The 23,341-nt window shown below is 45.5% G+C and overlaps 1 protein-coding gene across 1 annotated transcript in view; it reads left to right on the top strand.

The window, feature by feature from the left end:
* The window catches only part of GLB1 (galactosidase beta 1), a 97,746-nt gene that overhangs the window by 70,545 nt on the left and 3,860 nt on the right, over positions 1 to 23,341 (top strand). Inside the window, exons 13-15 of the mRNA XM_052635778.1 lie at positions 1,050 to 1,163; positions 4,056 to 4,187; positions 6,062 to 6,316. Of these exons, the coding sequence (XP_052491738.1) occupies positions 1,050 to 1,163; positions 4,056 to 4,187; positions 6,062 to 6,316 (501 nt within the window). The remainder of the gene's footprint in view (positions 1 to 1,049; positions 1,164 to 4,055; positions 4,188 to 6,061; positions 6,317 to 23,341) is intronic.

Here is a 23,341-nt window from a genome sequence, read left to right on the forward strand (position 1 = left end):
TCCTCTCCAGGGAGTGGGGTGCAGCTTTTGGTACCCCTGAAGCTGCCTCCCCATCAGCCCCAACCCTGGAGTTCTCTACTTTGCCATTGCAGGGAGCATCTCACCTTCTGCTCCCCTCCTGGAAACCCCTAGTCTCTGAGCTAGGACTCACCACTCTGCTCCATTCAAAAGAAAAAAAGAAACAAGAGATGGGGATTTGGGGGTCTGGAAGGGAGGCATCCTTGTGCTTGAAGGTTTGGGTGATGACAGTGGCATTTCTTGAGTTCAGCACTTTCCTGCGACACACGAACATGGGCTAGCATTTTCCTTCCGCTCTCGCATATCACCCCTCCCCTTTGCTGGGCTGCACTTTCTTGCATTCAGGGCTGAGGAGTGGGAAACTGTTTGTCCTGATGAGTTTCCATTTGGATTCTCCTGTATGACTTGATTTGTCCAGCTCTCCCAGCTAATGACCACTCAGGAAGCCATTCACCCAGGCTGGTGTTTGGGGGCTTCCTTTCCGACCAGGGGTCCCAGCATCTCAAAGTACTTTCTGAGGCACATTGAGAGGCACATTTCGCCCCCACCTCCGTCTTTCGCCGCCTGTTTCCCCCTCGCCTCCACTTGAAACAGTTTCTGATTGACTCTTGTTTTGTATGGTAGAGCAGATTTAGCCCAAGAAGTTGGAGAATGTTCTACAGAGCATTCTGTTGCTGTTTACCTTTTGTTTTTGTTGTCCTTGGTTTTGGTTTTCGAGGTAATAGCAGTAACCTTTCGATTCTGGGCACATCACCTAACACGTTCCAGGGTCTGGTTCCCTCTTGTGGGAGGGGAGGGGATGCTTGACAGAGGCCTCCAGGCTTCCTTGCAGTTTGCTGCTGTGATGGTTATTCTGTGATCTGAAAACTGAAGCCAGTTCCCTTCTTTCAGACAGAATATTTGCCGAGGCTGGGGAAGCATTTCATTCCTATAGTTTTAGAAATGTTGCTTTCACGCGGATGGAGGGTGACCCCATTCTCCTACGGTGAACTGCAAGAGTGATGTCTTTTCTTGCATCCTTCTCTAACCAGTACTTTGGATTTGTGCTGTACCGAACAACACTCCCTGAAAACTGCAGCGACCCTACACCCCTCTCTTCGCCATCCAGTGGCGTCCATGACCGGGCCTATGTCTCTGTGAACGGGGTAAGAATTCTCTCTGAACTTGTGTGTCTGCCCCCACGGCGGGGGAGAGTTGTGGGTTGCACTTGGTAATGATCTCAGAGAGACAGCAGTAAGCAGTCCTGAGGAGAGATCTTATTCCTTGCCCAGGAACTGGACCTGGGTAACCTGAATGAAAAGCAGAAATCTTAGCCGCTGGGCCACCAGGGGCTACAGGCAAAGTTCTCCTGGCTCTTTCCCCTGTGTGAAAGCAAGAATGTTTCAAGGAGGCAAAAACTGTAAAAACAGGTAGCAAGTTTATCCTTAGAGACACAGCATAGTGAGGGGGGCAGCGCACAGAGAAACAGCATGTTTATCCGCGTTCCCCGGCCACCTAGTGGTTAGGAGTCAGCATTTCACTGCCAAGGCCTGGGTTTGATCCCTGATCCAGGAACTGTCTTGCATGCCACACAGCAGGACCAAAATACAAAAAAATAAATAAATAAAAATAAAAGACTGAAGCAAGGCAGAAATACACACCTGGAGAGGACAGCGGGTGTCCTGAATGAGGAGTGTAGTAAAGAGGTGATTTAAATCCCTTATATAAGACAGTCCTTCTGGGTCTTTGTGTACCTTTGGCCAATTATCGTTTCTTTTTTCACACTTGACTTGTCCTCGGGCCTTCCCTTAACCTGTGTGCGTAACTTTTTGCTAAAATGGATCCCACTGCAGAGGCCTCTGGGTGCATGTCCTCACTTGTCATGGGGTGGCATGTTGTGACCCCCAAGGAGCCTGCCTGCACGTGTACTGACAGGGAAGTTTCCCCTGACCTCAGGAGTGGTCATCTTATCGCTTCTCTTCAGCAGAGGTCAGCTTCTGCCACTAGCTTTGTCCTTGGAGTGTCCAGTTTGACCCCACTTGACAAACGCCAGATGTCCAACCCAAGGGCCCATCTGTCTCCTGCCTCAGTAACATGACAGTCAGGGAGACTGTTGCCTTCCCATCCCCAGGCTCCACCCTCCTCGTGGCGCTCCTGAGCTGTCCCTTGCTGGCTGATGCACCCTCACCTGCACTCCATCTGCCCGAGGTATATACCCCCTCGTCCATCCGAACTTCCTGGTCACCCCCTAGACCCCCTAGTCCAGGGCCATCCCCTCTGACTGACACTGTCTCATTAACGTCTTCTTTACTCCTGGATGGCAGGGTCTGTTTTGTACACACTAGATGGGTCATTTTAACTTAGGGTCTTCATCCTACATGAGAAGTTATATTCTGAAGGGCTGTTCGTGATAATCAAAGCTAGGAGATACAAAGACTTTGGCTTCATAACGTTATAGGATTTCCATTCCTCTCACTGAAACAATCATGTGAAATAAACACATGAAAGATTATTCCTAACCAAAAAAATTTGTTGAGAAAAAAATTTTTTTTATTTTTCTTAAAAAAAAAAAGAATGAAGTGATTTTAATATATGAAATAGGCAAACAACAAGGTCCTATTCTGTAGCACAGGGAACTATATTCAATATCTTACAATAACCTGTAATGGAAAAGAATATGTAAAATGAAATCACTTTGCTGGACACCTGAAGCTAACACAACATTGTAAATCAACTATGCTTCAAAAACAACACAAAAGGAAAGAAATTAAGGGTCAGAGAAGGGAAGTGATTCATCCAAGGTTACTCAAGAACTATCAGAACCAGTTCCCTGCTTCTTCGATTTCTCCACAGCAATCTCCCATGTCTCCCAAACTACTTATTCTTTTTTTTTTTTCAGATTTTAAACTTTTTCTTTTGTGTTGGGGTATAGCCAATTAACAATGTTGTGGTAGTTTCAAGTGAGAGACAATTCTAAGGGAAAATATTTCCATCCCATTGTCATGAGTGGTTTTGAGTGGCAACAAATGTCTAAAACACTATGAGTATGTATACTGATTTGAGTATGTATGTCTAAAACACTATGAGTATGTATGGCAACGGTTTCTAAAATTCCAATTTGAGGGTTGTTTTCGTGATTTACATTGTTCTTTTAAAGAATCTTGCATTTTAAAAAGTTAGGAATATGTTGCTGCTAAAATACCTGTTATTTCCCCTCATTCTATTACTTCATCTTTGTGGTTAATGCATCATATCAGGTATTTTGAAGTAAAACTACTCCACCTAACCCTCTGATTTTATCTCGTTTGTCTTATTGTGTCCCATCTCCATGCAGTTTAAAACCTATTTTTTATTACTGCCTTTTTTTGCTGTGAGCACATGAAGAGATTCCTGTATTAGAAATCTTCCCCTAGAATTTCTGCCTCCATCCCCTCTCTATTAAAAATAGATGCACAGCCTACTCAATACTCTGTAATAACCTATATGGAAAAGGAATCTGAAAAAGAATTCATATATTGATAGGTATACATATAACTGCACCACTTAGCTGTACACCTGTAATGAACACATTGTAAATCAACTATACCCCAATATAAAATAAAAATTAAATTTAAAAAATAAGGGACTTCCCTGGAAGTTCAGTGACTCTGTGATTCCACTGCAAGGAGTGCAGGTTTGATCCCTGGCTGAGGAACTAAGATCTCGTGTGCTTTGTGGCATTGCCAAAAATTAAAAATAAATGAATAACATTTAAAATAATAATAAATACAAAATAAAAAAATTAAAATAGACATACAGGAAAATAACCCAGAGCTAAGGAAATCAGCCTCAGCCCTTCCCTGCTGGGAGCTGAGTCTGGCAACCCTCCTATGAAGAAAGCAGTGGTTGCCGGAGCCTGGGCATCTGGCTGAGGACTTGGGCAAAGGAGCCATCAGAGCATTTCTGTCCGAAGTCTGGTGACACTTCAAGGTAGGAATATGAGTGTGGAATTGACTGAGCAGACTGCCTCTGCTGACCCTCCCACCCTAGTTAATTCTCATTTGGTATTGAACCCACAGGTTGCCCAGGGAGTCCTTGAACGAGAATCTGTGATCACCCTGAACATAACAGGGGAAGCTGGAGCGACCTTGGACCTCCTGGTGGAGAATATGGGGCGTGTGAACTATGGCTCATATATCAAGGATTTCAAGGTAGGCCCAGCCTCCCTGTTGGGAGTGAGACTCAAAGGTTGACAGAACTGTGCCCAAGTCATTGGGGAAGTTTCCGTAAATCCACTTAAAGACTGTCCTGGATACACTCTTTCCTTCCAGCCCTGTTCACGTAGAAGTGATTTTCTGCTCTGGTCGTGCTGGGCCTTTGCTGCTGCGCACAGGCTTTCTCCAGTTGGGACAACTCTAGTTGCAGTGCATGGGCTTCTCATTGCGGTGGCTTTTTTTGCCCGTGCAGCACAGGCTCTAGGGCTTAGGAGCTTCAGTAGGTGCAGCTTCTGGGCTTGAGAGTCCAGGGACTTCAGAAGTTGTGACTCATGGGCTTAGTTGCTCCGAGGCATGTGGAATCTTCCCAGACCAGGGACTGAACCCGTGTCCCTGGCACTGGCAGGCAGATTCTTATCCACTGTACCACCAGGCAAGTCCACATAGAAGTAATTTTTAAAAGCACACCCCCTTTGCCAAATTTGATGAGTAAACTTACCTGATTTGTTTTGCAGCCTAGAAGTTGGGTTATTTTGAAGATCTGTTTTCCTCTGTAGATGATGAGAAAGTTGAGCTTTGCAAACAGAACCCTTGCATTTGAGTTCAGCCATCCTTTAGCAAGAAACAGAAGGAGGAAGCCACTGCACCATGCTTTTCCTTTGCTTAAAAAACCCACCGAGCCTGCAAAAGGCACTCCCATGCCAACGGAGCCAACTTAGCATTTGTTCTGCTGTTTTCTGGGTGTGGACAAACTGTTGAATTTTAGAAAGCCTGTCCCTCCGTGCACTGTTCTCGCCTCTCTTGGTTAGTCTGTGCCTAGGCGTCTAGTCCAAGTATGTTTTTCTGATGTACATTTTGAGAGCATTGTTCAGTAAATGTTTGTTATGCTCATCCTCTGTGTCTGTGCTCCATGCGGTCCTTTTCGGGGAAGGCAAGGATGTTGAGATACAGGCTGCCCCTTGGGTAGCTCACCATGTGCTAGAGGAAGGAAGCCTGCACCTCCAGAATGATGGCAACACCCACGACAGGACAGGTGTCTGGGGCTATCTCCTGACCCTCCTGGTGGCATCTCAAAAGCAAAGCAGTGACACTCTTAGAGAACAGTCATGCAGGGGCCACTTTTGTCTCCAGTACAAAAGAAATGTTCCTGTTACCATCCTTGTGGTCAGACTAATTAATGGTCGTCCTGCTTGGCTATCATAGGCCACACTGACCCACAGAGTGACGGGGACTCTTGTGAGATGACTGAATCCCCAAGACCCAGCAAAGAGCCTGGCACACAGCTGCATGGTTAACACTTATTGAATTACTGATTGGGCCATTGAGACATGGTATTGAGAGGTGTCGTACAACAAATATGGGATCCTACTGGGATGGAAAAGTTCCCCTCCTGAAAGGCTGGGAAGAGGAAGCCAGATGAGCCACGAGCAAAGGCTTCCATGCAGTGTCTGGTGCCATGGACACCGCAAGCCCTTGCCTCCACTGGACAAATAGAGCAACTTCAGAATATGCGTCTCAGGCTCCCCATCATTGTCACAGACCCTTCTGTCCTTTTACAGTGGGCAAAGTGTTCCTTTGCATTCTGCCCCCACCTCCATTCACTCTCCCATCCTCGAAACCATCATTTCCTTTGTTCTGGCCAGGTCTCTGAACCAGACACTGAAGACTAGGGATCTGAGGTCGAAAGCTCTGGTCTCGAGCCAGATCTGCGTCACTCTGATGGACACACAGTTTGAGCTTCATGTGCTGTTGGCGTTTCATATCCCAGTTTGCTTTTCCCAGGAATTCACGGCTGGAACACAGAGTCACATGAAGCCTCTCTCCACCCCCGTCTTTACCCCCCAGCTCATCACTCTGTTTCTCTTTTACAGGGTCTTGTTTCTAACCTGACCCTTGATTCCAAAATCCTCACCAACTGGGAGATCTTCCCACTGGACATGGAGAATGCAGTACGCAGTCACCTGGGGACCGGGGGTGGCGGTGACAGGCGCTACCACAATAAAGCCCGTGCACACAGCCCCCCTACCTACGCACTCCCGACCTTTTATGTGGGTAACTTCACTATTCCCAGCGGGATCTCAGACTTGCCTCAGGACACCTTCCTCCAGTTTCCTGGATGGACCAAGGTATGTGTCTTCATGGAAAGTATTTGCGTTTAGGCCTCAGATGTCTTCTTCTCTGTGTCTGATACGGCACTAAAAAGACTGCTAATGGTGTGCTGCGTGAGACTCAGGGGAGTGGAGGGTTTTCTGTGGAAGTTTATCCATTTCTCAGGAGCAGGGCCATACCAGATCTTCAAAGATGCTGTGGTCAGCCTGAAGGTACACCGTCTACCCCATTTTCATTGACAGCTTTCTTTAGCAACTTCCTCCTTCCCCTAAGAAAAATCATACCTTCTTTGAAAACTGACTAGGAATAGCATTTCTTGTTTATACTGAAGAAAGTCTGGCCCAGGCAAAGGGGCAAATCTCCGGGAAGCCTGTTTTCTCTTGTTCACGCCTAACGCTATACTCTCCAGACCACCCCACCTCCGTATGGGGATGCTCCCGCGCCCGGGGTGCATCCACCCGTCTGTAGGGTCCCCAGCTGCCCCAGCCACTTTACTGCCTGCTTCATTCTCCTTTATTCTTTGAAGACATGTCTTCTTTCACCATTGTCTTCTCTACTTCAAGCCCTGTTTTCATCCTAGACCTTTTCATGACTCAAGTTATTCATTCAACAAATATTTTTAGTGGTTTCTGTTTCTGAGAGTGGGTCCAGCTGCTCGCCGCCCTAAAGCCAATGAAGAGTTCAGGTTGGTCAGAGGCTGGCAACACTGGGGGAGGGCAGAGTTCTGTCACAGGCCGACTCCCCCACCGCTGACAGTCAGTGGGCAAGAGCTTTTATAGGCGGAGGGAGGAGCTACATGCAGAAACAGCACAGTCAGCTCTGACAGTCATCTTGAAATTGGTGGTGCAGTGGTCTCAGTGGTGTCATTGTTTTGAGTACAGTTAATCTTCAGTTCCAGGGGCGGTTTGTTCCCATTTCCTAGGGGCCAGTTCTTGGAACTGTGGCACCTCATGTCATGGCTGCAGTCTGGTCCTCATGTAATTAAATTCTTCCATCTGGTGGGAGTTTCAGTGTCTACAACACAGCTCCAAGGATATGACTCAGAATATTATCTATAACCCTTGAGAAGAAACAAAAGGTCTTTAACTTTGCTTACTGACTCAGCCATTATCATTTTGTCCTGTTTGATTGTTTTCCTTTCCTTCTGTATTTTCCCAATTCTCTAATTAAACTGGTTAAAGTTTTCTGCAGACAAAAGGCAGGCAGAGGACATGGGGGGTTGGGGACCATAGGGTCTTCTTCCCTTTCAATCCACCCCTTTTTGACACTCTTCAAGATTAAGGAGAGACAGATACAGAGCAAGAAATGGGATAAAAGTTTTCAATAGAGAATAAAGTTAATAATAAAGTTGGCAGAAGAACTTGGTTTTAGTTCCTTTTCTCTTCCAGTATTCCCCAATTCTTTGAGGCAGTGGGGTGTTGACTGCTCTGGTTCCTTCCTGCTGAAATGGGGCGCAGTCCTGCCTAATTTGGGGAATGGACACAGAGTTGGAAATAATCTCAAGTCTGAAGTTCAGCATCAGTATTTTGTATTGTGAAAACATGACCTCTGTCTGATCGCTTTGTCACAGTGCCTGGATAAACGTTTAAAAATTAGTAGACATATTATGGATGAGGATAATAATCAAAATGCATCTTTGTATTATTCTCTGAATGTATTTTCTTAATGGTTAAAGCAGATGTACAATGTATGTCTAATAGGCCATAAGCTGGCTATTTGGAATACTGGAGCAGGCTGCCATTTCCTTCCCCAAGGGATCTTCCCACCCAGGGATCGAACCCAGGTCTCTGCATTGCAGGTGGATTCTTTTCCGTCTGAGACACCAGGAAAGCCCTGGTTAGCCTAAAGTTCAAATTAAATCGTGTATAAGCCAGAATGACCCTCATACCTCAATGCATGAAAACTTCTTCTACCATTTTCCCCTTTCCCATAAAAAGCACTGATAATCAATATATTTTTCCACTGTCGCCAGAACTGCTCTGTTGTTGCCTGCTCTGGGTCCATTCATGTCCCTTGGTGCTAGGCCAACTTTTTGTTTATATATTTATCTAGTCATCCACACTGGGAGAAAACTAATTAGACGTAACAAACAAGCATAGAGAGGTATGCTGACAGGGAAGCATTTTATAGGTCATACATTTTATTGATTATACCCAATCTTTACACCTTGTACATGTGCTTTAAGTAATAAACTTAAAGGCAGCAATGATACACATCATGAGTAGTTATACTCTGTGATAACTTCATTAAACAATTTTTTCCATCCTGAACATTGGGGTCAAAAGTATGATTAGAAGAAAAACAACAGCTTTCCATTAGAATTCTGTCAATTTCTTAACAGTATTTTTCTCTGAGATTCCTCAGGGGCCCTCTGGAAAACTCAAAGCTACCTAGATAAAGAAACTTACGATCTGTTATCAAAAGCAGCACAATATTCCAGGAAAACTCTGTTCTCGTAACAGAGAGAAAACCAAATTGCTTCCCTGTATCAGCTCACTGTTAAAATTCATTTACCTTATTAAATTCAATCTAATTTTAATCAATCTTGTGTCCAAAATTCCTTTCTCATAGTACTTTGATTCTTTACAGAAAAGGATATTTTCTATATCCATTTTAATTTCTAATTTTCTTCCCACCCAAAAGTTATTCTCCTTTTATCCTTCAACAAAAATATCTCCAGGGAATTCCCTGGAGGTGCAGTGGTTAGGACTTGAGCTTCTACTGCAGGGGCACAGGGTTGATCTTTGGTGAAAACTTAAGATCCTGCAGGCCACACGGTGGGGCCAAAGGAAAAAAACAAAATCTCCATCCTTTATATTTTCTCTGGCAGACAACACATATCCTACTTGCTTTATATACTGAAATGTATCCCTTATCATTTTTACATATTACAATTTTTAACCCTTTAAAGCCTTAACAAAACTAAGAAACAAGTAGTTGAACTGTTATACCAGCATTTCTGATTCGCAAACTTAAGAACATATTCCATAACCTCTAAAAACATACATTTTTTTTCATAGCACAATTTCTCTTTAATGTGGTACAATATGTGTATTTAATAATATGCATTTATTGTGTTTAAAGCTAAGCCCTCTTTCCTTTTTTCTTTTTGTTTAAAATTGTACTAAATAACCCAAGTCTGAAGTCTCAACGTGAGCTGTGTTTGTATTTCAAAGACAAGAGTTAACTTCAAGCTTTCTCCTAAGCATATTTTTGTTTCTCTCAGGGTCAGAATTGTGAAAAGAAAAAAAAAAAGTTTTCTCTAATTACATATGCAAAAATAAAAGACTTTCATCATAACCAATTTTTTTTGGAGTTTAAAGAACACTTGGTGGCCACCCAGTGTTTTAAAAATCTTTTTTTTTTCTTTAGTCATAGTTTCATAGCTAAAATCTTTCTAATGAATTGAACCTGAATTTTTCACTTTACAAAGACAAGAATACCAATCACACAAACAGAATACACACTCACACACCAGAAAGAACTGTCATAAATCCCCTGAGAGGATGACGGATATGGAGTCCCAAATAAACACTTTCCAACACAAACAGTCCTCAACATCATACATACATCAGAACCAGTTGGCAAAAATGCCAAAATAGCACTTTAAGCTCAAAAGAGAAGTTAGCCGGGTGCACACCTGTGGACTTACTGGGTCTGGGAGCTCCTCAACTCGTCCTGAGGTGTCTTTCCGTTCCACCAAGAAAGTGCATTTTGGCGGCCAGTGCTGAGCAGGGGAGAAACAGGGAGGATCCCCGAAACAAATGGTTTTGGCAGCTGGTAGGAATGTCCCCCAAACCTCCTCCCCGGACCTGAGAGCCATAAGCAATGGCTCCTTGAAGCCTTCCTGGCGCGTCTTCATGGTGGCAGCTTCCCTTGGGGAAAACCCCCAGGAGGCAGGTGTTGCGAGAGCTCAGTCTCACGGTGCGTCAAAATCTGTTAGCGAAAGTGGGTCCAGGTGCTCGGAGCTCAAAAGCCAGTAAGAGGCAAGGTTAGTGGAAAGGAAAGTTGTCTTTTTTTCAGATGTATGTATCCAAAGGGAGGGCAGACTCCCGTCCATAGGCCAACTCATTCCTCCTCCCACTGACAAGCAGTGAGCAAGAGCTTTTAAAGGGGATCGTCAGAGTTGTATAGGTGTTAGGGAGGGGGCTACAGTCAGCTCTGACAGTCGCCTTGAAATTGACCATGCAGTGGTCTGACCAGCATTTTGGGTGTTTGTTTTGCTGCACTGCTTATCTTGGGATCTTAGTTCCCTGACGAGCGATTGAGCATGGGCTCCTTGTAGTGGAAGTGTGGAGTCCTAACCACTGGACCACCAGGAAATCCCTGACCAGTGTCATCTTGATTATTTTCAGTACAATTACTCTTCAGTTCTGGGGTCAGTTTGCTTCCATTTCCCTGGGGCCAATTCGTGGAACTGTGGCATCTTATGTCATGGCTAGAGTCTGGTCTTCATGTAGTTAACTTCTTCCACCTGGTGGGGGTTTCAGTATCTACAACACAGCTCCAAGGATATGGCTCAAATATTATCTAAAGCCCTTGAGAAGAAACTAAAGATCCTTGACTTTGCTTACTGACTTAAGTTATTATTATTTTATCCTACTGGATTGTTTTCCTTTGCTTCTGTATTTTCTTAGTTCTCTGATTAAACTTATCCTTTGGCTAAAGGTTTTCTTCAGACAAAAGGCAGGCAGAAAGCATGGTGGGGGAAGGCCCATAGGGTCCTGCTCCTTTTCACTACTACATGCCCAGACTTGGTGCCAGGCACTAAGGATCCAAAAATGAAGAGAACTGGATGTGGTTCTTGCTCCCCTGGAACTTAAAGTCTGGGTGTGTGCTAGTCACTCAGTCGTGTCCGACTCTGTGACCCCGTGGACTGTAGACCACCAGGCTCTTCTATCCATGGGATTCTCCAGGCGAGAATACTGGAGTGGGTTGCTGTGCCCTTCTTCGGGGGATCTTCCCAACCGAGGGATCAAACCCAGGTCTCCCGCATTGCAGGCAGATTCTTTACCATCTGAGCCATGAGGGAAGCCCTCTTGCTCTCATGGAACTTAAAATCTAGCATACCCAAATCATATCATCACTCAAATTAAATGATACAATTGCAGATGCAACGGATGCTAAGAAGAAATATAGACGTTGACAATAATTGGGCATTTGACCATGTTAAGGTGGTTAGGGAACATGCTGGACATGTGAACATGATGCTTGACAGAGAGGGGTTGAATAGGACTTAACAAGGCAGAAAGGGGAGGGAAACATATGCCAGGCAGAGGAGCCAGCATATGCCAAGGTTCTGTGGTTAGAGGGAAAAGTGGCCAAAATGAGGAACTCAGAGAGAACTCAACTGCATGAAACAGAGAGAAGAGGGAGTGTGGTTCAGAGAAGCAGCTAGAAAGTGGGTAGAGACTAGATCGGGACAGGGTATTTAACCACATTATAGTTTTATCTTTCTTTTGAGAGCCACCAAAACAGAGTGACATGGCATGGTTATGATGCAGTGAGTTTCTGTGATCCCGGGATGGACTGGGCTCAGGGAAACTGTCTAGGAGGCTGGACCATAGTTTCATTGCCAGACGGGGTCGGTGGGAGACAAGATGGTAATGACAGACTATTTGAGAGATGTTTGTAGTTAAATCCATAAAGACGTAGTGACAGATTGGACATAGGCATTTAAAGAGAAGGACATATCAGGTGACTCTCAGGGTCTAGGCGTGCTGCTAGGAAGATAACACCATTTACTGAAAGAAATTTCAAAAGAGGATTTGTGCTAGAAGAGCATGATCATGACTTTGGATGTGGACAGTTGAGTTAGGCCATGGGGAATAGCGGAGAGAAGGTACTTGAGGAGGCTGTTGTATTTATGGGTGGATATTCGGAGGACGGATCTGGGCTGGGAATATATGTATGAGATCATTTGTATATGGATTGTCATTGAAGACATGGCCAGTAGACAAGTTCCTCTAAGGAGAGATGATGTAGAAGGAAGAAAGGAAGACATTGAGCTGATCTCTGAGACACACAAACCTGATGCAGAGTGAGGAGAGACCAAACAAATAGGAGGAGAACAGCATTATGCTGCCAAGAGGCAAGTGAGATGAAGACTGAAGCATCTCTGCTGGGTTTAGCACCAGGGGTCACAGGGACCCTCAGTAAGGGCTAAGCCAGTGGAGCGAACACTGCAAGCCAAACAGCCTTCTATTGAGGACTGAAGGGGGAGGAGATGAACACATGAAAAATACAGATACTTGAAGATAAACAATCTTCTTGAGATGCTTGAAGGAGAAGAGGAAAAAAATACTGGAAAAAAAGCTGCAAGAGAAGATGTACATGTGAAAGTGAATGTTGCTCCATCATGTCCAACTCTTTGCCAGAATACTGGAATGGGTAGCCATTCCCTTCTCCAGGGGATCGTCCCAACCCAGGGATCGAACCCATGTCTCCTGCATTGCAGGTGGATTACTTACCAGCTGAGCTACCAGGGAAGCTGAAGATGCACATGGCATGTGTTTAATAAGTGCCCTTTTATAATGTTTGATTTTTACATGTTTATGGAAATATGTTTTCATTATCATTCTGTCTGTAATATTTTCTAATTTCCCTTAATATCTCTTTGAACCATAAGTTATTTATATATGCATTGTTTAATTTTCATATTTTGGTGTTTTTTTTTGGCCATACTGCACAGCTTTTGGATCTTAGTTCCCTGACCAGGGATTGGACCCAGGCCCTCAGCATTGAATGCACACAGTCCTAAGCACTGGATCACCAAGGAATTCTCTGTGTTTTTGTTTTTGTTTTAGAAAGCATTTCTTATTTTTTTATTTCTAACTTAATTCTTCTATAAAACTTCTGGAAGAAGGAGAAAAATCTTCCTGATTTTGGGTTAGGCAAAAACTTCTTAGACTTGACACCTAATACGTAATCCTTAAAGGAAAAAATCCATGAATTGATTTTATCAAAATTGAAAATGTTTTCCCTTCAAAAGCCATCATTTAAAAAATGAATATCCAAGCTTCAGATTGGCAGAAAATGTTTTCAATGCATATATCTGACAAAGGACTTATATAGAATATATAAAGAATTCTTATAACTTAGTAATAGAAAGATAACCAACCCACTCAAAAAATGGACAAAGGACTTGCATGGACATTTCACCAAAGAAGATAAGTATGTGAAAAGATGCTTAATGCTTTTAGGAAGTGCAAATCATTAAGGAAATGCAAATCAACCACAATGAAATACCACTTCACACCCACTAAAATGGCTATAATATTAAAAGATGGACAAGAACAAATGTTGGCAAGGATATGGAGAAATGGGAACCCTCCTACATTGCTAGTGGAAATGTAAAATAGTACAAACACTTTGTAACACAGTTTGGCAGTTTCTTCAATTTCTCCTAAAATTACCATAGGATTCTTCAATTCTACTCCCAGCTGTTTACAACAGAAATGAAAACATGTGTCTACACAAAGAGTTACATGCAAATGTTCATAGTAGCATTATCAAAATAACCAAGAGTTGGAAATAATTCAAAATGTCCATCAACTGATAAGTAGAGAAACTATGGAATATCCATACAAGGGAATGATATTCCACAATAAAAAGGGGCAGACTACTGATACAGGTATATCATGGATAAATCTGAAAAACATTATGCTAAGTAAAAGCTGCTGCTGCTGCTAAGTTGCTTCAGTAGTGTCCAACTCTACAAGACCCCATGGACTACAGGCTCCTCCATCCATGGGGTTTTTCAGGCAAGAGTACTGGAGTGGGTTGCCATTTCCTTCTTCAAGGAATTTTGCAGGGAGGAAGCCAATTCTGACTCCATGTTCAAAACTGTTTCTTTGACTTGATTTTCATCGCTTTATTATTATAATCATACTTAATGGCCTCCCTGGAGGACCCTGCGCCTCTGCTTGACAGGAAAGTGCCTTTGTTCAACTCTTGGAGAGACAGTTTGTTCCTGCCCACCTGTGAATAGAGATTAACACACCCCATCCAAAGGCTGACCATTCCCTTGGAAGTGTTTTGCAAGACTGAAGACCCTTAAGTAAAAGCAGCCAATCATAAAAGACCGCATATTGTGTGATCCCATTTGTCTGAATTCTTCAGAAAAGGCCAATCTATACAGCCAAAAAGTAAATGAATGGCTGCCTAGGACTTAGGGTGGGAATAGAGAGTGACTGAAAACGGGTATGGGGTTTCTTTTTGGAGTGATGGAAATGTCCCCAAATTAAATTGTGGGGATGGTTGCAAAATCTTAAATTTATTGAGACTTGGTTTATTGCCCAAGCATGTATTTCCTGGTGAACATACTTCTGTAATTTTAAGCTCTACTATCCTCTCTCCCAGAGAAGGAGATGGCACCCCACTCCAGTACTCTTGCCTGGAGAATCCCACGGATGGAGGAGCCTGGTGGGCTGCAGTCCATGGGGTCTCGAAGAGTCGGACACGACTGAGCGACTTCACTTTCACTTTTCACTTTCATGCACTGGAGAAGGAAATGGCAACCCACTCCAGTGTTCTTGCCTGGAGAATCCCAAGAAGGGGGGAGGCTGGTCGGCTGCCGTCTACGGGGTCACACAGAGTCAGACATGACTGACGTGACTTAGCAACAATCCTCTCTCTGGCCATATGTTTCTATCCCTCAAAACTCTCAAGGCTCCCAGGTCTACTCTTGGATCCTGTGGATGACCTGAAACTCCACCATCAGGGCCACAGTTCCTCCCTATCCTGCCTAGACGACACCACCATTTTTTTTTCCTTAGGAGCCCTCAATCCACTGGCCCCCTTGCCCTTCCACTCCTTGTTCAGGCTCCCTGGGAGTGGGTTTAGCACTGGCCTCTCTGCTGCTGCTGCTACTGCTGCTGCTGCTTCTAAGTCACTTCAGTCGTGTCCGACTCAGTTCATCGGTAACTGAGGACCCCAGGTGTGGCCTCTCTGGCATATTCGTCCCCTCACTGTCTCCAAACTCTGGAGGTCTCCAAGCTGCCTGGCAGTCCTTGGCCTTAGTCTTCCCTATCCACAGCTGGCCTCTAACTCTCACCACCTCCCTTACACCACCTGCCTCCTCCACTGAGGACTCACCCTACTTGACGCTATCAGGTGAGATCCTTTGTTCCTCAGCTTCCTGTCAGACTTACAGGACTTCCTGCCTCCACCCTCACTTCCTGCCCAGTGGCCTCGAGAAGGAAGTGCGAGCTCCAAACCCCCTCCCCACCTTCTTCCTCCAGGCCGAGATCCTGTTCTCTCTCTTCCTCCTCCTGCACTTTGTCAGCTTCTCCGCCTTCTCTCCAACTCCTGTCCGCTGGGACCCGGAAACGAAGTATAGCCTGACCCGGATCCTCCCAGTGGATTGCGCATGCTCATTCTTTCCCTCCCTCTTCCTCGCCCCGCCCTTCCGCCGCGTCCCCCTCCCCGTGACTGCCCCGTCTTCTCCCTCCTGGTGTCCTCTATTCACTCTTTTTCATTCCCTCTCTGTGCCCACTGGGTCTTCACAACTTCAAGACTGGCATTAACTCCTGTCTGAAACCTTCCTACACCCTTTGTCCCCTTTGATCCCCCTAGAGCCCAGTCTGGACTCAACACCCGTGGCACTTCGTCACTCAGGCTGGCGCCCCAGTTTCACCGCTGAGCGATAAGTTTCACGAGGGGCATTTTTTTGTAAGTGCCTGGTTTATTTGGCCTCCTCCCTGGGCCTGGTTGCTCTGTAACTGCCTCCAGGTGGAAGAGGGGACTTGCTTCTGTTGCTGGGTGCCTTGCAAGAAACCTCTTGGCGGTGAGTTTGGAGGTGAGTGGAGTGTAGGCCTTCCGAGGGGTCCCGTTGGTGAAGAGAGGCTTGGCTGTTGCTGGAGGACCAAGGCCCACGAGAAGACCCAACACAAACGGTGGCTCACCAGGTGGCATCAGTTCCGTGGCTTAGAGAAAGAACCTTCAAGAGATGAAACGCATAAAGACAGCATTATCTTTCCCAGGAGTTATGAGAAGGGCTGAGGGCTCAGATGGAGCCTGAAACGCACCCAAAGGATGGATAGTCCTTCATCAGAATCAGAGGTTATGTCAGGGAGGGAACTTCAAGTGAAAGAATAGTAGATACAAAGGAAAAAATAAATGGAAAAGCATAGCATGTTTTTGGAGGTCAAAGGGGTTCACCTTGGCCAGGTCATGGAAATGTCACACCCAAGAGTTACTGACCCAGGCATTTTGCTCAGCACTTAGGAAACACTATCTTTATAATCATCAAAGGAGGCCCCTGTGGTAGGATGTCCTGGTAGTGTCTTCAGTTTGCAGATGAGCAGATAGAGGCTCAAAGACCTCAGTATCTGGCGTGAGGTACAGACATGCTGGTGGAAAGGCTCCCCAGCCCTAGGTCTGTCTGACTTGGAGGCCCAGGTGAAAAGGCTGGCAGCATGTACAGGTCCTCGAAGGCCAGGGGGAGCTTGTACTAATGATCCAGGCAGAAGCTCTTCACTTTCTTAGTCTGATGGGTTTTCTGCATCTTTATGCTTGAAAAGTTCATGTACAGGACTCGCCTGGTGGTGCAGTGGATAAGAATCCGCTTGCCAGTGCAGGGGACATGGGTTCTATCCCTGGGAAGATTCTGCATGCCATGGAGCCACGAAGCCCATGAGCCACAACTACTGAGCCCACACTCCAGAGCCCACTGTGCTCCGAAGCAAGAGAAGCCACTGCAATGAGAAGCTCCTAGACAGTAACGAAGAGTAGCCCCACAGCCCCCCTCGCCACAACTAGAGAAAGCCCACACAAAGCAACCAAGAGCCAGTGCAGTCAAAAGTTAAAAAAAAAAAAATTAATCTTAAAGTACATGTGCACACAATATTTATGAATGTGTCAGGGTGTTTAGAACCCAAGAAACTGATCTAATTCATATGTCTAATCAAAAACTAGTACGCAGGAGAACTAAGATCCCACATGCTGCATGGTTCAGCCAAAAATAAAGGTAAAAACGTACACAGATGTACAGAGCAGTATTACCCAGAATTATCCAAAATCAACTAAAAGGTCAAAAACCCAACTGCCCATCAACTAATAATGAATAAACAAACTATGGCCTATCTGTTTAATGGAAAATTATTTGGCAGTAAAAACAAATGAACAGGACTTTCCTGGTGGTTCAGTGGTAAAGAATCCACCTGCCAATGCAAGAGACACGGGTTCGATCCCTGATCCGGGAAGATCCCACATGCTTCAGAGCAACTAAGCCCATGCACCACGACTACTGAAGCCTGTGCACCCTGGAGCCCTTGCTCCACAACAAGAGAAGTCACCACAGTGAGAAGCCTACACACCACAACTGGAAAGTAGCCCCTGCTCACCACAACTAGAGAAAAGTCCGCACAGCAGTGTTAATACATAAAAATACTAAAAAGACAAATGAACGACATGGATGAACCTTGAAAACATGTTCCATGAAAGAAGTTAGTCACAAACCATATAAACCATGTGATACCATGTATGTGAAATGTCTGGAACAGGCAGATCTATAGACCCAGGAAGATTAGTGGTTGCCTAGAGCAGGGAAAAGGGGGTATTGAGGGAAAATGGGGGTGGGGAGCGGATACTGAAGACTGAAGAGTTTTTCTTTGGTTGGATTGCTCTTTAGTAAACTAATAACCTCTGAGTTGTATACTTGAAATGAGGGAGTTGTATAGTATGTGAATTACATCTCAGTAAAGCTTTACCTACACACACACACACACACGCGCACGCACGCACACACACACACACACACACACACACACACCAGAAGGCCTGTCCTTGAGATTTGTGAGCCTGGGTTGCCTAGGTCGGAAGGTCAGAGAACACACGTTTATCATCCCTAGGACAGGGCATGCGCGATTTCTGTTCTGTTCTGGCGAGCAGTGGTCCCTATTGCCGTGGACCGTCCATGCCAGCTCCTGAGGTTCTGAGCGATCGGCAGACGCACAGCTGACAGATCACACCCCCGCTCCCCGGCACGGAGTTCTGAGTTTGGGAGGATGTGCAGTTTAGCAGATCAGGGGGATGCAGAGGGGTTGGCCCACCCAAAGCATGGGCGGTTTCTAAGACTCTGCCTCTCGGCACCAAACCCGCTGTATCCTTCAGCTGGGAGGCCCTGTCGAGGCCCCTGTTCTGGCCCTTTGACTTCTGCCATTCACTTGTTATAGAGAAACTACTTTGATGGGGTGAATGAAGTCACTGATAAGGAGATTCAGGAGATTAAAAAAAGTCACTTCTGATTAATCGGCCGTACTTGAGTCGGATGTGGCTTTCTGGTTAAATGCCCGAACGTCAACTGGGATTTCTTTGGGAAGTGGTCTGACATGTTTGGCTTCATCCAAGAGACACAGACCAGCGCTTGGTCTGCAGAGAACTCTCGTCCGACCACAAACTCCCCACAGTGAGCATTGCTCCTCGGTGCTCCAGCGTGCCAGGTGGGCCAGACCTAAAACCCTTACTCTGTCTCGGCAGTGATGTGTGTGCTGTTTCTCTCCCCTTCAGATGCATGTGGAGGACACCACATGAATATCCTCTGTAGACTTCCTGCACTTTTTACCACTTGCACTAGGCCTGGATGCCTAGCAGAGCATGGGGGTGAGAGGGCTGGGATAACTTCCGGTTTTTCCTCTACCAGAATTAAGCTTTGAACATTAAGAAGCAACATAGAGGGACCTCCCTTGTGGCCCAGTGGTTAGAACTCCAAGCTTCCACTGCTAGGGTCACAGGTTCGATCCCTGGTCAGGGAACTAAGACACCACATGCTGGTAACCAAAAGAAATCAACATTGAATATAGATGAAAAGCAAAAAGCTGTAAAGGAACCAGGGATGAAAGAATTTATGATGAAGGTTTGATAACTATCTTCTGTTTGGAGACTCTTTTTGAATCTTGCTTTTGAAATTTCCAGCTCTCTAATCATTTGGTCTTTCTGGTGATCAGTCCTATCCTGAGGCCTAGTCACCAGAAGACAATGTGATTAGACATTGGAACTTTCAGCCCATCCTTCCTCAACCTCTGGAGTTAGGGTCAGGGACTGGAAATGGAATTCTGTAAAAAAAACTTTAGAACAACAAGATTCAAGGAGCTTTTGGGTCGGTGAACACTTCCAGATGCTGAGAGCTTACACCTGGGCGGGAGGTACACAAGGAGACGGCTGGCAGCTCAGTCCTGCACCCCTAATACCTTGCCCTGTGAATCTTTTTTGTCTGGCTATTTCTGAGTTGTATTCTTTATAATAACCCCATAGATATCAGTAAAGTGTTTTTCTGCATTCTGTGAGCCAGTCTAGGACATTATTGAATCTGAGGAGGGGCTCATGGGAATCCCCAACTGGTTGTTCAGAACTAGGACTCCAGAGTTTGGAGCCTACACACGTGGAGGTATGGCGCTGTCAGCCTCTGAGGGGGACGACCCAGGAGCACGGTGGGGGCCAGAGGCCACTCAAGTACTTGCTGCTCATTCAAAGAGCTATCTGCTCTTGGTCATCACAGGGGGTGGCCATGAAGTCTGGAAGACAGCAAAAAAGGGAAGCTGCATTCAGCACAATGAAATTGTGTCATCTCTGTTTCCAGACCTGATGGCCATCTTGTAGATGGCCCGTCAATCGAGTCTCTATGGATAATTCTGTACGGGTTGCGGGGGCTGGGCTGTATGAGGCAAGTTTTAGGGGAGACTTTAGCATTGATGGGAATGTAGCGGGAAGGTGCCTGTTCGGGAAAGGACTCAGCCTGTAGAGTGGACGGCAGTGGGCAGGAACTCTGCTCCCATGCTCCTCCAAAGCTGTCCCTGCTGAGACCACCAGCACCCACATGGTACATGCTCCCCAGACATGTCTCACTTAACTTCTTGGCAAGTAACGTCTGACACAGGTAATCACTCCCTCTCTTGAAGCTCTCCTGATGCCTATGACCAAGCTTCTGGTTTCCTACCCTGTCTTCGTTCCTTCTCAGGCTTTCCTTTCTCTGTGTTTCAGTTCTCAGGACCTGATTCAGGGCCCTCTGCTTACACTTTGAGGGGAGCTCATCCCCACAGATGTAACACCTCGATTTCCAGCTCATCATTTTTGAGGGCGGGGAAAACCACATCCAACCACCGGGATGGACTGACCACTGGAGCCTCAGAGGCACCTCTCGTCTGATACATATAAGACAGACCCTTCTTCCTCATTCCCCCAACACTTGCTCTTCAGCAGGAGAAGTGGTCCAGGGACAAAGAAGGAAGCTGGACTTTAGCGCAGCAGAGAGGATGAAAAAGGGGCCCAGCTGTGGGAAACAATACCAGCAGTCTTGCTGTGGAGAGCTCCCTGCACACCAGCCAGCGTGCTGAGTGCTTACCTGAGTCCTCTCACTTACTTACAACACCCCTGAGAGAAGTACAGATACGACAGAGGCGGGGACTTGGAGATGGAATCTGGAGGCCAGTTGGTGGAAGAGGAGCTTACTAGTAGAGGATAACCCTACTCTTGTGAAATTGAGTTCAATGACATCATTTACTTTACTGAAAAGTAGCATGCTGCTGTACATTGATGCCATGGAGGTGTGTTATCAGTTAGCTTTCGCTGTCTAAAAAACCACCCCAAGCTTAGTGGTTTCAAACAGCAACCCTGTATTTAGCTCCTGATTGGGAGTGTTGGCAGACTGGGTTGTGGTTCCGCTGGTCTTGGCTGGGCAAGCCCTTCTAGTCGGTGAGGAGGCCCTCATCTTGGGGCTTGGCTGGCTGTCTGCTGAGGCCGTACAGATCGGTCTGTGTCTCTCTCATCATCTAGCAAGCCAATCTGGGCTTGCTCATATGATGACTGGCAGTGTTCAAAGAAAAAAATGCAGATGTGCAAGGATTCTTAAGACCCAAGTCAGAATTCACGTGTGACTTCTTCCATGTTCTTTGCCCAACACTTGACCAGCCCCATCCAAGATTCTACTTCCTGAGTGCATATGCTGTGAAAAGTTGTGGGCAATTCTGCAGCCTGCCACGAAGTCTTAGCCCTGTTTGACCCTACTTTCATTCTGAATTTGATATGCTTTTTCAACTCTTTTTGGCCTGATTTACAGTTATCCTACCCCTAACAAAGTTTACTATTTCCACTTTATTCATTGTTTCTAATCACAAGTCCTGTGAACTTGGAAATTAGATAGACACCTTTGCCCAAATGTGTATTAATTTAGTAACAAGGCTTGTAAGAATTGTACGCCAACAGGAGTAAATGGGCTCTGAGTAAAGGAGAATCTCCTTCAAATTATAGTGCATGGACTCTGCAACAAATAGTGTATGGCTGCCTAGAGATGGTTTTCGCTTACCAGTTCTTAGCTTCATTCCAGGAGTGTGAAGACACATGGGAAAGTCATAGGGGAGATGCTCCATAAAAAGATCAGGCAATGGTGGCACCCAGGGGGAGTTGAAAAGGAAGGAATGGGTTTCTGAGAGCAGGAAGTGACTCATCTTTTATGTTAATATTCTGTGTTTTCGTGGCTTCGATTCTATCTGGGTCTGTCCTAAAATACAGAGAAATCGTAAACTTTTTACTCTAAAACAAAGGAAGAAGGAAAGGATTTGCATCAGCTGCAGACTTGGGGTCTGAAGGAAGGGGAGATTTTGGTTTTCTCCTGTGTGGACGTTTATTTAACATCTTATCTCTCACTCTTTTACTTTTTTTTCTTTGTGTTTTCCTCCCAAGTTAGCACCATAAATACTCATGAATCATGCATGTGAGAACCTTGTAACCTTGAGAAACGGACTTTTAAGTCTTCCAAGTATCAAATGTCTTCTTCCAGAGTAGAACAGAGTCAATGTTCAACCCAAGTGTGGTGTTGTTAAAGGAACTCCTGACCACATTTGAAAATGTTGAAGCTATGACTTAAACCAGGATTGAATCTTTTGTTTTACATTCTTCTCAGAGGGTTCTGTTTATCTGGGGAATTGGAAACAGACAGCCAGACATGTCTGCCTGACTAACACAGAAGCAAGTCAGTCACTGCCAGGAACCTGTCATTCACTGGAACTATTACCACCTTGGTGACAATATTTAGCGGAGAGCGGGGAGTCTGTCAGGGGTCAAGCCACAGTCAGAGAAAGTCAGCATTTGCCATGGAGATGTTTCAGCTGGGACAACCCGGGGAAACTCTGAAGCCATTGGTGTTCGCTCTACAGTTGCTCAGCCTTAGTATGTATTAATACTTAACTGTGTTGATCAAGAGTGTGTCTACTTTTAGGAATTTTCCTGGAGGTCCAATGGTTGGGACTCCGAGCTTGCGCCTCAAGCGGCACAGGTGCTATCTGCAAACCACATGGCTAGAACAAGAGGAAAAGAAAGAGTTACGTCTATGTTTAGATCACATGGGCCTACTCTCCCCCCACCGATAATTTCAGCATAATTTTTTAAAAGAGAAATAAGAATCAGAATGTATATATATATTTTAATAGATTTTGTTTTTCAGTTTGACTCTTTTAAAGTGATTTTTTTTTTTTGGCTGCGCTGGATCTTAGTTACCAGCGCAGTTAGTTTCTCTTGGTTAGTTAGTTTCTCTAGTTGCGCGATCCGGGGCCGCGCTCTAGCAGCACTGCGCCGGCTTCTCGCTGCAGCGACGCCTCTTGTTGCAGAGCATAGGCTCTAGAGTGTGGCCTTCAGAAGTTGTGGACACGGGTTCAGTTGCTCACAGCATGCGGGATCTTCCCAGACCCGGGACTGAACCCACGTCCCCTTCATTGGCAGGCAGATTCTTAATCACTGGACCACCAGGGAAGTCCTAAACTGATTTTTTTTTTGCCGTAAAAATTGTCTTTTAAAAAAATCACAGTGTTAATCAAGGGAGTAGGCAAGTGCTGCATTGTTCTGCCTGTGGGCAGTAGTCCCTAAAATTCTTAAGCTGGGAGGGGAGGGACAGGAGTATTCTTGAAGTGGGGCTGGGCATTTGCCCGGGCAAAATCGTCCACGAGTCCTACCTCCTGGGTGTCGTGGGTGTATATCGTATGTCTCTCTGCTGGAAATAGCTGCTAAACCAGTAGTGAAACAAGTGACTGCATGTGCAAACAATGCCAATA

This window comes from Budorcas taxicolor, chromosome 1 (genome assembly GCF_023091745.1).
Source record: "Budorcas taxicolor isolate Tak-1 chromosome 1, Takin1.1, whole genome shotgun sequence".
Classification (NCBI taxonomy): domain Eukaryota; kingdom Metazoa; phylum Chordata; class Mammalia; order Artiodactyla; family Bovidae; genus Budorcas; species Budorcas taxicolor.